The sequence below is a fragment of the Mastigoproctus giganteus genome, chromosome 5, assembly GCF_048544385.1.
Source record: "Mastigoproctus giganteus isolate SK-2022 chromosome 5, ASM4854438v1, whole genome shotgun sequence".
In the NCBI taxonomy this organism is placed as follows: domain Eukaryota; kingdom Metazoa; phylum Arthropoda; class Arachnida; order Uropygi; family Thelyphonidae; genus Mastigoproctus; species Mastigoproctus giganteus.
In genome coordinates this window covers 222,984,857-222,999,832 of record NC_143579.1, presented here as the reverse complement: position 1 = coordinate 222,999,832, position 14,976 = coordinate 222,984,857, and the positions used below count along the sequence as shown (strand labels likewise).

At 36.1% G+C, this 14,976-nt stretch overlaps 1 protein-coding gene across 1 annotated transcript; it reads right to left on the bottom strand.

The window, feature by feature from the left end:
• Positions 1 to 8,721: 8,721 nt before the first annotated feature.
• On the bottom strand, positions 8,722 to 10,036 carry LOC150086149 (ATPase ASNA1 homolog). Its single transcript, XM_090373743.1, has one exon. It carries the CDS (start codon positions 9,924 to 9,926, stop codon positions 8,931 to 8,933), a length of 996 nt encoding a protein of 331 aa, XP_090229869.1. The 5' UTR covers positions 9,927 to 10,036; the 3' UTR covers positions 8,722 to 8,930.
• Positions 10,037 to 14,976: the final 4,940 nt, after the last annotated feature.

Here is a 14,976-nt window from a genome sequence, read left to right as displayed (position 1 = left end):
ATGCCAAGGCAGACCAATTAAAGGTTAATAAACAGTTAATTGAATGGTGTCAGGCAAAGGGTAGCCTAAAATTGTAGAATTCTAGGGCTATAAATGGCTACTGCTTTAAGTGGACCATGATTGCAAGTGAGTTCCTGAAATTTTAGCACCAAGTTTCCTTGTTGTTTCTGATATTTGTTAATTGCATTAATGCCAACATCACAGATTTGATGTCAAAGTTTCCTGATGATTCAAAGGTTGGGAATGTGATAAACAGTAATCACCACGGTATGCTCCTTCAACAAGAACTAGATTAAATTATTAGTTTAATTGTTGGGAAAATTATTGGTAATTGTAAGGTTCCAAGTTTGTGCACAGTAATCCCAGATTATCTTATTAGTTTGGGAAGCAACAACTTAAGGTGGTTAATAATAATAAAGGGTATAATTATACAATTCAAAACAAAGTTCCTTCGACAATGAAGACAGGCTGCCAAGACAGCACAAAGTGCCTTGACTATGACAAGCAGAATTTTTGCCAGTAGGGAGAAAGGAGTATGAAATCTTCAGATGTTATTGGTTTTACGATGTATTAGCATCTTATGATATAATGCACCAGTGTATTACAGGAATGTCAGTAAAATTGTGTTCACAGGCCAATTTGAATTTTGTGCAAGTTGAAAAACAAAATAACTTGAGAGTACCTACTCCCTCTGCCCAAGATTGGTCAACTATAGCTTCAATTGCAAAGCCATTTTAGAAATTCGTGACCTGTGGCAGGATTCAATCCAGACTTCTCTAAATAAGTAAGAAACAGCTCACTTTGGAATTTGTATTTCTTTTTCTGTCATAGAGGGCAGGTGCACAAATATTTTTGCAAAATAAGCCTAACTTCCTTACATCGATTTGCCTTTATTATTACTAATGTATGTGTTGTGTATCAAAGTGACAAAAAATATTGGCTTTGTTAGTTTGTTATTTGGGTTTCAGGAGCATTAGCAACTAAGGCCATATTGCTCCGGGGATATGCAGTGGTCATTCCCTGACCTTTCCGCATCCGTATTTGGTGGTCACGGTCTTAAACCCCGGTCTAATCAAGAAGCATGTGCTACGCACTGCTGCTCCTGGCTACGGAGGCGCCTGAAAATATATAGGCAGTAATAGTTTCTAGATTTGGGCTGGCTGTAAACCTAAGGCAAGGATTCCTCCACTATTTGTACAGTCACCTCCTCTCCCTTATTCCAGTTTCAAAAATTGCAAATGAAATACATAGTCATAGCATCATGAAAAGATGAGAGAGAGATATTTATGTAAAAAATTACCTTAACAGAGATATTTATGTAAAAGAAATTACCTTAACAGTACAAATGTATTTTTATGGTATACAAATATATATATTTTTTTATCTATTCTCAACAATAACAGGAAATGATGAAACAATATTTTCGTTAACCTCATCTGCTAGCATGTTATCTGACAGGCACCACTTTTTAAAAATTTGTTATTTTTTTAAATCTGGAACTAAAATAAAATCCTATTGTGTACCTTTTCCCACCAATATTCTCTAACTGGTTATACTGTATTTTCAGTTTTCATTTCGATATACTATGAATTACAAGACATTAAATTTTTGTTTGGTGTTTAACAGATTCCAGATGAGCAAAAGTGTCTCCTTTTCTTCTAGGCAACTCCCATTCCCACGTGGCATTTGTAAGATGCTAGAGACAGGTGTCCAATTTTGCTGTAATGCTATGATTTTGCTGGCTAAATGCAAACAGATGACAAAAACAGACATTCACATTGCATCTTCCAGACATCACACATGCATCTTAAGTTTCAATCTGGGAGGGTCAGTGACTCAAATTCTAAAATAAGTACCATAAAAACTTTATTATTATGTATGATTATTGATTTCTCTAATTTATTTTCATTTGATATTTTTTAATTGGATTTAAAAATCATAATTAATAGATCACTGTTTTCAATTCAATAAAAAAAGCTAAAAATTAATTTTTCATAATTAAAACAGGGGGGTTACACAATTACCATGTGAGTGTCCTTGTTAGAGTTGAAATTGTGAGTGATGGTTAAGGGAAATATAGTGGCCCAATGAAAGAAACTGTCTTCTTTCCGAAGGTATCCTGTGTAAAAGCTTAAAACAAGTGTGCTATAAGTTTTGATTAAAATTGCTGCAAAATTTTGGATTACATAAAGAAAGACAAAAGATAATGAATGATACCATATTCAGTAGAAGGTACACATCTTTTTTTTTGTTTATTTTTAATTATTAAAGAAAACTATTTTCCTTTCAAAGAAAATATTTATTTTTTGTAAAAAAATGCATTTGTTTTAGCAAAAATAATTATGCAAATTTTATTGTAATATATGTATATTACTCATTAATATATTAACATTGGAATTAAAATTTTAGCAACCTTATCCTGTAGATCAGGGGTCAGCAACCTGCACTCTTTCAAGAAATACGTGCTTGTTGCACATATTTCTGCACCTCGCAGAAATACATGCAACAAGTGATGCATTTCTGCAAGCAGATATTTTCGAACATGGACTATATTAAAAATAAATCAAGAAAACGTCTGAACAATGTGACTCTTTCAGTATGTTTAAAGATGAAAATTATGGCATACTCGCTCAGGAAGTTAAGCAGCAAAAGTCATTAATTTGTTCCTAATTGGATGTTTTTTGTGTTTTTTCAGTATTAATAAATAATATTTCAAAAAAAAATTTTTTTTAATAAAATAACTTCCCACCCTATTCCATTTTCTTAAAAAACTCCCCTCCTCCGAGCTAGAGCTGAAGCTCTTCGGATTTTTTTTTTTTATTAGATCAAAAATGGCCCTTCACTCAAAAAAGGTTGACGACCCGTACTGTAGATATTTGGAATCTACACAAGAAACTATCACAGGGATCCAGATTCGGTGAGTATTGTGCACAAGACCATCTAATCCTATATTGTCCATGGTTTCAATTAGAGACGATATTATCATTAAAATGTTCCTTCAGGAAATGACAAACCACATTTGTTGTTTGTTGGGAAAATCTTTCTGAATCTCTCTTTTTTTTGTTTGCAACCAAATCTCACTTTAAACTCATGTTGCATTACAGGGAAACTATCAGTTTGATAAAACCTTACACACACAAAAATATTCTTCTCTGCAGTGTTCTCCCCAGAAAATTTTGCCAGCCGGGTGGCATTATGAAGTAACTGGGTGGGGAAGTGTAATACTTTGCAATATTTATAAATGTGACTTAAGCAAGCCAAAGCAAAAATTAATTGCATAATTTAACATTATATGCTCCTGTTGCATTGACCTCAATCACATAGTATGTTCGAATTAATACTGATCAAGATCAGTACCATATGGTACTGTGAGAATCGCTTAAATTTTAGCCAGGCAGTCAGTTAAATTCAATAGGTCCTGGGGAGAACACTGATCTGTATAGTATATTTCTTGTTAGGATATATCATTAACCATTAAAAAAACTCTCTCTTATGTGTTTAATAACACCAGCCCAATACATAAAAAAAAAGATATTCAAAACTGTTATCTTTTTCTTGATGACCCTGTAATAATAAAAGAATTGGCTGTAATAAAATATCAGTTGTAATCTTCTTTGTTCCCAGCCATACAAAAATTTTATTCATATTGTGTGTAATACTATTGCCAATTTTATAGTATTCTGTACCTTCATAGAAAAATAAGAGAAATTCACCTCAATATTTTGCGCAGAACACTTCAATGTGACACTCTCCAAAATTTAACCAAATATAAAACTACCTCTGACTTCTGACACCCAAAGACATACCAATGATTCGACACATCTGGAATTGATGGCTAAGGTTCCCCAACCTGATCCCAAAACAGATCAAACCACTAACACGTAACCCGGAGTGAAAGAAGACATCACGTCCAATAATAAAATCAAGTGAAGAATGATTACAACAATGAAATATGATATTTAAAGTAATTTAATTTAAAATAATTTAGTAATAACTTTCCTTCCTGAAGCTTATGGGGCTTTTCGACTATGAGTCTTGATCACCGAACAGAAGTAATCAAATTATTTTAAATTAAATTATTTTAAATATCATATTTCACTGTTATAATCATTCTCCGCTTAATTTTATTATTGGATACGTGTTCTTTCACTCAGGGTTACGTAAATGTAAACTTCCTGTGATCCAATCTATTAGATTTCCCCAATAGTTTGCCTCCTGTTTTCATATATGTTCCATTTCAAACTGAAAATTCTGCCATCATTAAATTTTCTCCCCCATCCAAATACTTTATACACAATCAATCAAACCCCCCCTGAGATACCTTGTTTACAGGTAACCTTACCCACACCTTTGTCATCTTTCCTCGCATGAATGTCCCTCTGCTCTTTGCACTAGACAAGTCATCTATCTTTGGACTCTTTCAAGAAGCTCAACGTCTTTTATAAAATGCCTCCAAATCTGAACACAGAATTCCAAATGTCTCACTATTTACTTTTTTTTTTTTTTTATGTGAACCCCAAACACGAGAGGTATTAGAACCTATAGTACTTAGTACCGTGCTTGGGTTAGGGTTGAAGGAGAAGTATGGGGGGAGGGGGATGCCGGAAACTTTGCTCTAGAGACTAAACATGGGTTTCACCACTTCAGGCCTCCAATAAGCAAAGTGGTGGTATTTCACCGGTTGATGAAAGCCATCTACCACCTGGAACTGCGACCTAGAGTTCTGCATCGGGTCAGGTAACTGTAGGTTACCCGGAATGCAGATCGGGTCTCGGGTAATTTTGCGGTTCGTGTGCAGTTCCAGTTTTTATAAAATAATTCATTGCCACATAACACCAAAAGACTAGAATTAAAAGGGTCAACAGAAGGGAAAAGGAGGAAGGCAGCAAATTTATTTGATATGGAAGATTCAAGTGATGAAAATGTTGACTTCCATCTGACAAAATCTACAATTACAACACAATGAAACTTACAAAACCAGTTTCTGACAATGGAGATTTTAATTTGTTGAAGTGGTGGGAAAAGTGATTTTTCATATTTTTTTTCAAATCTTGCAGCTGTGGCTCATTTCACTCTTGCCATCCCTCCCTACAGTGTAGTCAGTGAAAGAGATTTTTCTGTAGCTGAATGTCTAATCCAAGAACACAGCTGAACAAAGAAACTGTTGATGACTGTTCTCTTTTTGCACAGCAGAAATGTAATTTAAAAATTAATTGTTATGCATATATTTTCATTATTTTTTGTATTTAATTGTTTTTCTTTAAATTTTTTGTATCATATACAATAAAAATATCTACATTGATTTTTGATGACTGATTTTTCATTATTATTTATGGGTAAAAAATTAAAGAAAAAATTTCTTAATATGTAGTTTTTTTATGCAGGTGTAATACAATGGACCCATGCGGGACTCTATTATAACCTCCCTTTATCTTGATGCAAAGGTACAGAATATATTATTAATGAAACACCATGTGCCTTCCTGGCCACCTACTTACACTGCATGCCTGACCATACAAAAATACCCACATCTATTTCCTCATTCATATCATTCAAATGTATCTCTACTACTTCTGGGTAACTATTTCCCAAACGTAGAACCCTACATTGGTCAGCATTAAAACATAACTGCCATTTCTCTGACTATCCATGAAGCATGTCCAAATCATTTAAGGCAGCCTGATTTGAACTGTTAATGACCCTACTGACCGTTAAATCATATGCAAACTAACTTTTTACTCTTTATTTTCTTGCCTATATCATTCAAGATCAGAAACAAGAGTGACGCTAGCACAAAACCTAGTAAGATCATGCTTATAATCTTGGCCAACTCTGAAGCATGACTGTTTTTAACAGCCTTCTGCCCATTAGCCATCTCTCAATCTACCCTAGGATCCTGCCTGTTTCTGTACACTGAAAGGACAGAATTCATGAGATACCTGGTTCCTGGGCTACACGACTCTGTCACCACCCTCGCTGGTGGATGAACCCAATGCTTGGCAGGTATTTAGGTATCCCCATTCAACAGTATAGTGTTTCAGGAATACGCCATTTCTGTAATAACAGCTCATCGTGGACATTGCTGTGGGTGGAGAAAGGTGGTGGATCAACATGGCTGTTGACATCTGTCTCGCATTTTTTCGGCCAACCAACCACAGAGCAACAGTGGTACAAATCATCGCCAACTTCAATGAGGGAGGTGCCAGAAACGTCTCCACCAAGACCATAAGGCAATTATTAGCCACAATAGGTTATGGGAGCCGCCAACCCATCAAAGTTCCATTGCAAACGCCATGATACAGGACTCTATGCCCAACTGGGCGAAAGAACATCGGCACCGGCCCGATGAGTCCCTTTTCCAGTTATTTTGAGTAGACAGGAGTGCATATTTGGCAGAAACCGCACAAAGCTATGCACTCATCATGTCAATAAGGAACTGTTCAGGCAGGTGGGCGGTCGGTAATGGTCTGGGGCATTTTCAACTGGCACACGTTGGGACCTCTGGTACACCTAGATGCATTTCTGAATGGTCCAAGTTACGTGTCCATCCTTGCAGATCATCTGCATACCTTCATGGTTATCGTGCACCCACAGGGCAATGGACTCTTCCAGCAGAACAATGCACCTACCCACAGAGCTGTGGTGACTAGAACATGGTTCAAAGAGCATTCCGCAGATTTTACCACCACGGAATGGCCTCTGTTCACCGGACATGAATCCTGTGGAGCACCTTTGGGATGCTGTTGAAAAGTCTGTTCCAGCTTTGGATCCTCCACCCAGGAATGTGACGGAATTATATAAAGAGTGGTGCAGCAAGCATAGATGGAAATATCTGTGGAACGCTTTCGTGAACTAGTGGGCTCAATGCCTCGCCATGTGACTGCCCTTATCCGGGCAAAAGGTGGGCCTACCCAATTCTAGGTAAGTATCCCATGATTTCTGTCCACTCAGTGTACAAGATAGAATTTCAGAAGATTCTAGCTTATACAACCCATGTCAATATTTTGTAAAAGTTCCAATTATATTATGTTAAATTGTTTCTTCTATCCAATTCCTACATCTATCATCAGGGTGATCAAACAGGATTTTCTGTTTTAAAATCAGTTTGAAAGAAATTAAATGGATTTATTATTTGCACTGACATTTCATAAAATATCGAGCTGTCATGCTAAATATCCAGTCTCAAATTATAATAAAATCGAAAAACAGCTTAACTTAATTTAGCTTGCATTTCTAAGAAATGTTATTTTAATTTGAAAACTGTGGGCATCTCTGGGATACTTTGATCCTTCCAGTAATAGTAGCTGATTTTTTACTATAAAAAGCTTTTGTTCACATAGATATCACATCAATATCTGTGATTCAACCTAAATTGCAAATGTCATTTAATACAATACCATTATCTGTCTAACAGACAGATGCACCCAACCGTTAAATAATTTCAATGTCTGCATTGAAATATGAACATGCCAACCTCTACTGTTTCAAAATTTTGATTTTTTTTTTGTCCTTGCCTTTTCCCATTATATATGTGGTCAGCGTTTTTGCGGCTGGATGCCCTGACACCAACCCTCACCCTTTATCCGGGCCGGGGATATACAGTGGTCATTCCCTGACCTTTCGCATCCTCCATATTTGGTGGTCACGGGCTCAAACCCCGGTCTAATCAAGAAGCGTGTGCTACGCACTACTGCTCCTGCCCACAGAGGCGCCCTATTTCAAAATTTTGATACATTTCAAAATAATATTATTCCAAATACAATATTTCAAAAATTCTGATATAAAAAAAAAGTTGTGACAGGAACTTACAGAAAGAATAACTAAACTCATTTTTTCTTTATTTACAAATGGATACATACACATGGAAAAGTAGTGTATCAATTAATAAGCATATCTGATAAACAAAATGACTTTTTTCCTTATCATACAAGGTTAAGAGTTAGGGCTACAAAGTGAATAAGAGATCTGTTTAGTTCCATAAAAAAACTTCATTTTTACAGGAGGGAGGGAGAGAAATAAACTCCAAAATTTATAGATAAAGAAACTTCTCAATAACTATATGCCAGAAAGAGAAAATTTATTGGTAAACCACGTATTTAATAAATTCTGTTTCTTTCCAACACTGTGAAGTCCCTTTATCTGTTAATACATGCCTACATGATGTTATTTAGAAGCCATATAAGAATCTTCAAAAACTGCTGGCAGTTTTTAATTCTGCTTTTTTTATTTATTTATGTGAGTTCTAAAGACTTATAACCAGCCTCGTTTTGAGAATTCAGTGAAAATGCATAAAAGCCTCCATTTCAGAAAGCACTAAACAGCAAGTTCCTATCTTATTATGGTACATTTTCATTAGTTATATGAGCATTCTTCTAATTAAATTCTGTTATACAACTAAATGCAAGGCAAGTTTGCTTGCATCCAAATCATGATTGATTCACGACTGCTTTCTAGTAGGCTTGCTATATTCAGATAGATTATTGCTCAAATTGTACGTTATGTTTAACACATTTTATACTAACAATTATCAATTTAGGAAATAGTTGTAATATCTAATTGTTTCATATTTTCATTCCCAGATCTTCAATGACTAAGTTCATGAAATGTAAAGCAGTGTAAAGTCTAAGAAATTACTACAGCATGCCTTTCAAATATAAATATTAAAACTGTATGTGTTGTAGAGAGCAAACATACAACTAGAAATTATATGAAATATAAAGATCAGTGGTGTGCACTTATAAAGGTTCAGAAAATATCAATTTCATTCAACATTTAGTAAAGGGTTAAATAAACTGAATGCATATTTCACAGAGTACATGACCATCCCATAACTTTTTTCTTTTTTTATACAATAAAGGCGTTTGAAAAAGACGTCAAGTTTACTTATACAAACAAGCAAACTGTGCTAAAAATAAAAAGGCCCCCTTTTATTATGCTTCATATGGAGTCACAAGGTAACGTGAGAATTCTTTTACCTGATCAGAACCACGCACTTCATGATCCAATAAAGGAAGGTGAGTAATGTGAAAATCTTCATAGAGATCAGCAATTTGATCTATATATTTTGCTTGTAACTTACATCTCGCAGCACACATTTTACATGGTTTTTCATTAGGTTTAAGAAACAGCAACTGATTTACTACAATGTTATGTGTATCTATGCCATATTTTGTTAATTCTTGAACTAGTCTTTCTGTTTCGTACAATGATAAAAACTCCGCTATACACACACACACAAACGTTGTTTGGTCTGGGTCTCTAAACTGTTCGTTCACTTGTCGAATTACAGGTAACATTTCTTCAACCTTAGAAGACATCACATCGGCTGTAAAATCCTGTAATCCTAACAATGATGCCACCTGAGATATAAATGGATTCAGCTGGGTCTTTAATCTCAAAAGTTTTCCCAAACCTTTTTCTACTACTTGGGGAAATGATAAAAGGCGGAGTGTATGTCCAGTTGGTGCGGTGTCAAATATTACAACGGAAAAATTCATACTTTTCACAAGTTTCATGACTTCAGCATAACTCATAGCTTCATCTATACCTGGAAAAGCTCCAAGAATTTCCTGCATCATTCCTTTACTCATACGCATTGGATCTGCTTCATCAAAATACTCTTCAGGCAATTCAGTAACGCCAAGATTTGGATCAATTTCCATAGCGTACAAATTATGGAAACCTTTTACGAGAGTTGGGACCTTTGAAAATTTTTGATCGAATGCATCAGAAATGTTATGTGCAGGATCTGTCGAAATAATAAGCACACTTTCCCTAACAGATGCCAACTGTACAGCCAAACTACAACTACAAGTTGTTTTTCCGACTCCACCTTTACCTCCAATAAATACCCACTTCAGGGACTTCTGATCCAGAATATTTTTTAGTGACGATTCGAGGGGAGGAAGCATATCTGCGTCACCCATTTTTTTTTTCTTTTAAATTTTGCGTATTATAACGGGAAGAAAAAGCAAACGCTAACTTACAATATTATCACTTCTCTAGGCACCCTTCCTTAAACCTCACAGTAAGCGAAAATGAATGTCACGTGTGTATCTGATACGTCCGCTAGAAGGCGCTTCACTATCCACCTACTAAATAATACATAAATACAGTACATGCATTATTATTGAAGTTTTTTTTTATTTAATATGTACTATATTAAACAATATCTAAAATATACGAAAATATGCACCAAAATACTGTAATACAATAACAAGAGCATTTTTACATTTATTACTAGTTTATTACAATTAATTGAATTGCAATGAATGTCTTTGTATTCAATGTTTAAAAGTAACGAAACCTATTAATTTAAGGATAAATATTAAGTATACCTATTAGTTTAAGGATAAGGATCATTTTGCGAATAGCATGGAATAACCTTTGTTACAGTAAACAGCTGTATTTTTTTCATAGATAACAGCCATAGATTTATAATATGGTCATTTGTAAATCTATGGTTTTTATCGTCCGAATTCATTTCAAAGGCAGAGAACTGATCTTTCCAAGTTGAAGGAAGCGACTGGGCTAAATTTATAAATAAAAACTTTTGAAAACATCTACTTGAAATGGAAGTTATTGTTAATTTCCATTAACACAGTTATCATTGCTCTATACGAAGAAAGTCCCAGTGCTTCAAGTTCAGTTATATAATTACATAATCAGACAATCCGAATCTCAATGAACTTGGCGAAACTATCAGATTGCCACTGCAGAGGGAAGGGGCATAAGGGTTGTCTTGGTATGGTAGTTTAATATCCCATGAGGTTCTCTTTCAATCTGGCGAGCGCCTAGAATTTTATAACATTCAGTTGGCCACTTAATGTTATAAAACACGAAACGTTTTCTAACCAGAGAAACATTTGAAGTTCATTTCTTACCGTTGGGAAAGAATTGGTCCATGATATTTGGACTCTTTCCTCAAAGAAGACAGGAATGTTCTTGAGGAGCTTCCTCTGTTTGCGGATCCTGTTACCAGGACGGGACTTTTTGTAAAATGCCAGGCGCCCATCACACAACAGCAGAACAGAGCACAAATTTACACACAAAACACCACGCACGCGACCGGTTATGGCGCAAGACTCATCATATAGAAATATAAAAGTGGTTAATGGGGGAAACCATTGGGTCCGCAACAACTACACTTAAGTTATTTATTTATTCTAACTACGAGTTCTCACAGTGATTTAATATATTAGATGATAACAGTAATATTGTTATAAATTAGAACTGCTGGATTTCTATGCCTCTGAAGATTATTCTTTTTTGATTCTTGGAAATGCTAATCCAGTGGATTATCTTTTTGGACCTGTATTGTTTGGTGAACTGTTGAAGCCAACTTAGACTTGCTATTGATTGTACATAGTACATATATTTGTTAATGATAAATGTTTCCCTATTAATGGAGTTTGATGGGGTGAAAATTAGTCCATAATATTTTGACTCTTCCCTCAAAGAAGACAGGAATGTTCTTGAGGAGCTTTCTCTGTTTGGCGATCCTGATACCAGAATGGGCCCTTTGGTAAAATGCCAGGCGCCGTCACATAACATAACAGCAGATCAGAGCACAAATTTACACACAAAACACTACACGCACGTGACCGGTTATGATGTAAGCCTCACCACAAGAAGTATAAAAGCAGCTAATGGGGGGGGGACCCTAGGTTTCGCAACAACTACACTTTAATACTTAATTTGGAAAAGAATTGGCTAATGGGAGAAACTCTGGAACAACATATGAATTGGGAAAGAATTGGCCCTCTTGGGTAGCACAGTTGGTGTAATCATCATCCTTCCCACACCGGGTGGAAAAGACACGAGTTCGAATCCCGTGGATGACGCGAGGAATTCACGGGATTTGAACGGGTATTTTTCACAATGTGGCTGATTTAGCTGGCCTCAAGCCAGGGTAGCATGGCTTTTTCTCCTAGAACTCTGGTTTTTCGCTCAGTAATTAGCAAATCGATCACAGACCAATTTTAGCAAATCGATCACAATTAACAGACAAATTAAATACGGCTGAATACAGCCTAAGTTGCTGATGCGCCTAAATCCCTACAACAACCAACCAACATCACCTGAACAGGCAAATGGAGCAGGAATTTCCCTACGATCGTATACCTAAAGCAGCAACGTTCCTCAAATTTGTCATATTCTGTTTTCAGCATTAAGTATATCCTGCATCCTATATCATTATATTCTAGTTATAAATTCTAGAGAAATTTTTATTTAAAAACAAAGACATACAAAATGCATTATCCACATGTTCAACAACATTTGTATATCCCCTCTGAGGCTTAAATGATTATTTTGATGTTAAAAACGTTTTTACTGGCGTTTTCCAAAACTATTTTAACGGAAAACCGTCATGCGAAAAGTGTTACGGAAGTGACGTCATCTTCAGCTTCCTCCAGAAGCGAATTATTGTAACTTGTTTTGTTGCAACCATACTTGTATAATTCTGGACCAAATTTAATGACATTTTCCATGGAGCTTCATCTTAGCTCTATACTAGAAGGACATCTTTCAAACCTCTGAAAATTGCAGCAGTTTTCCCAGGATATTGGAAAATATGAACATGTGATCAAGGAAATTTTCTCACGTAATAAACGGGATAATGTGAACTTACAGCATATCGTTGGAAAGCTAAGGAATTTAGAAACAGAAATATTAAGGTTTTAAGATAATAAAAACTTTCGGAAAATGGGAAATTCGTTAATTCGAAAACGTATCTAGTTTCATGTCACCTGGTGTTTTCAGATTGAATGTAATTTTTTTCTTTACAATTCTGCACATTTATGAAAATATTCTTCAGCTTAGACATGTCATCAGATCTTTCGATAAATACTACACATAATGGAACTACTATAGATGGTGTATTTAGTCGTGAACTAAAATCTCTTCAATGTAAAAATTATGTATCCTGCTTTAGTCAAAACATACCAATACTTTCAGTAACCGATATGTAATTATTATTAATAAAATAAAAACATTGTTATATTATTATCCATGACTTTTATTAATATCTGAAAATTAAAACGTTTTAACGCCTGCCGATGACTCTTAAATGTAAAACACTTTAAATATGCTCGCGGCAGGACACATTATGTACCTGGTACAGAATTTTGTTCTTTACTTATTTCACAGAATACAACTACATATACACTGGTGTGCAAAATTTAAGGACCAGTCAGGTTTTCACCTGTAGCTTCTCATTGGAGTGGCTTGGATATGGGAAAAGCATACCAATTGCATGATACAGATGCATCACTGCCAAAGATGGAACAAAGAGAAGAGGTGGTCCTCAGTAGGAGATATGGCCACCCATAATGTCGATGCAGGCTTTGCACCGCCTATCCATACTTAGAACAATGTTGTTGATAAGTTCTTGCGGTAACATCATCCATTCCTCTGTCAGCGCTATCTTCAGCTGGTGAACATTTTCTGGTGGGTGTGGATGTGCCGCTAGGCGTCTCCCCAGAGCGTTCCATGTATGTTCAATGGGATTTAGATCGAAGGGAACGGCTAGGCCAATCCACACGAATAATGTCCTCACTTTCCAAAAGCATATAAACAACTGCAGTGCGATGGGGTGTGGCGTTATCATGCATAAGCACGAACTCGGGGCCAATGGCTCCTCGGAACAGACGCACATGGAGAAGGATTACCTTAGTGCAGCAGCGTGCACCGGTTACAGTATCTGGAGTTGTGTACGTCCAAGATAACGTCTTCCCAGACGAAAAAACCTCGACCGCCATATCGATCCCTTTCAGTAATGTTTGCGGGATACCCTGTGCCGACCTCTCGCCAATTAGCTGACATATAGAATCGCTGCTGAGACTGAATCTACTCTCATCAGTAAAGATTTTGTGGTTGTAACCTTTAGAAATAGTGTTGGTCCTTAAGTTTTGCACACCAGTGTATTAGATACAGTATAATTCATACATAATCGGTGTATAAACGAGTAGGTCATATTTCTTGTTGGACAATTTCTGAATATAGGACTGCACTCAATGTGTCATCGACACAATCGCCAACTGTAGTGCAATTTAAAAAATAATTTTCCAAAACGTTCCCCTCGAGAAGGGCCGTGTAAGGCCAGGTTCGGTAAAAAGAGCTCTTTGAGCATGCCCAAACCTGGTCCTCTTCTTCATTATGCCATCTTTTCTTTCTACGAAAAATAAATAAAATAAAATAAAATAATGGTTCCTAAAATTCGCGCATTTTCACCCTTAAATCTATAAATATGCATCTGTGAATATTTATGTCATACGTATCACCTTTAATTAAATCTCCCTACAATAGTCGGTACACCGCGCCCACTGATGGCGGCATGAGTGTAGCGCATGCACACTTTATCTTGCTTGGCTGCCGCTTTAGTTGCCTGCTCGTCAGCGTGTGTAACACAGTGGTTAATAATCACCGACAGCCCCACACTGGGTCAGAAAGGCCCGGATTCGAATCCCGTCAATGATGTGAGGTACTTTTATGTTGTTTTTTTTTCACTCTGCGGCTGAGTCATTCGGTAAAATTGAGGACAACAAGGTTCTCAATCGGAAACTCGGGTTTTTCGTACAGCAAACCAGGAAAATCGACCAAGAATATGCACAATTATGGACTTGCTCCGTACGCTGGACTTTGTTAGTCGCACATTTTTCCTCTGAAATAACTGAATTTAATTACCACTGCACGCAACATTTTTGTCATATTATTTTCCAAATTAAAAATAGAAACAGTTAGAAGAGCTAATATACAATTGTACTATACTAGAAGTAAAATTCAAAGAAAACAAATGGAAGTATTAGCATTAGCATTAGCATTAGTAGAGGCATTTGATGCAAGAAAGCAAGCTTATGCAGCATCAGCCAAAAAAAAAAAAAAAACCCCACTTCCACTTCACCCCTCTGTTCGTTCAAAATACCTGTCCAGCTGAGCCTTAAACTTATTTAGGCTATCAACCTCCACCACAAGGGA

Bases quoted from the DNA above. Each gene is read 5' to 3' on its own strand.
- LOC150086149 (XM_090373743.1), bottom strand. From the start codon at position 9,926: ATGGGTGACGCAGATATGCTTCCTCCCCTCGAATCGTCACTAAAAAAT.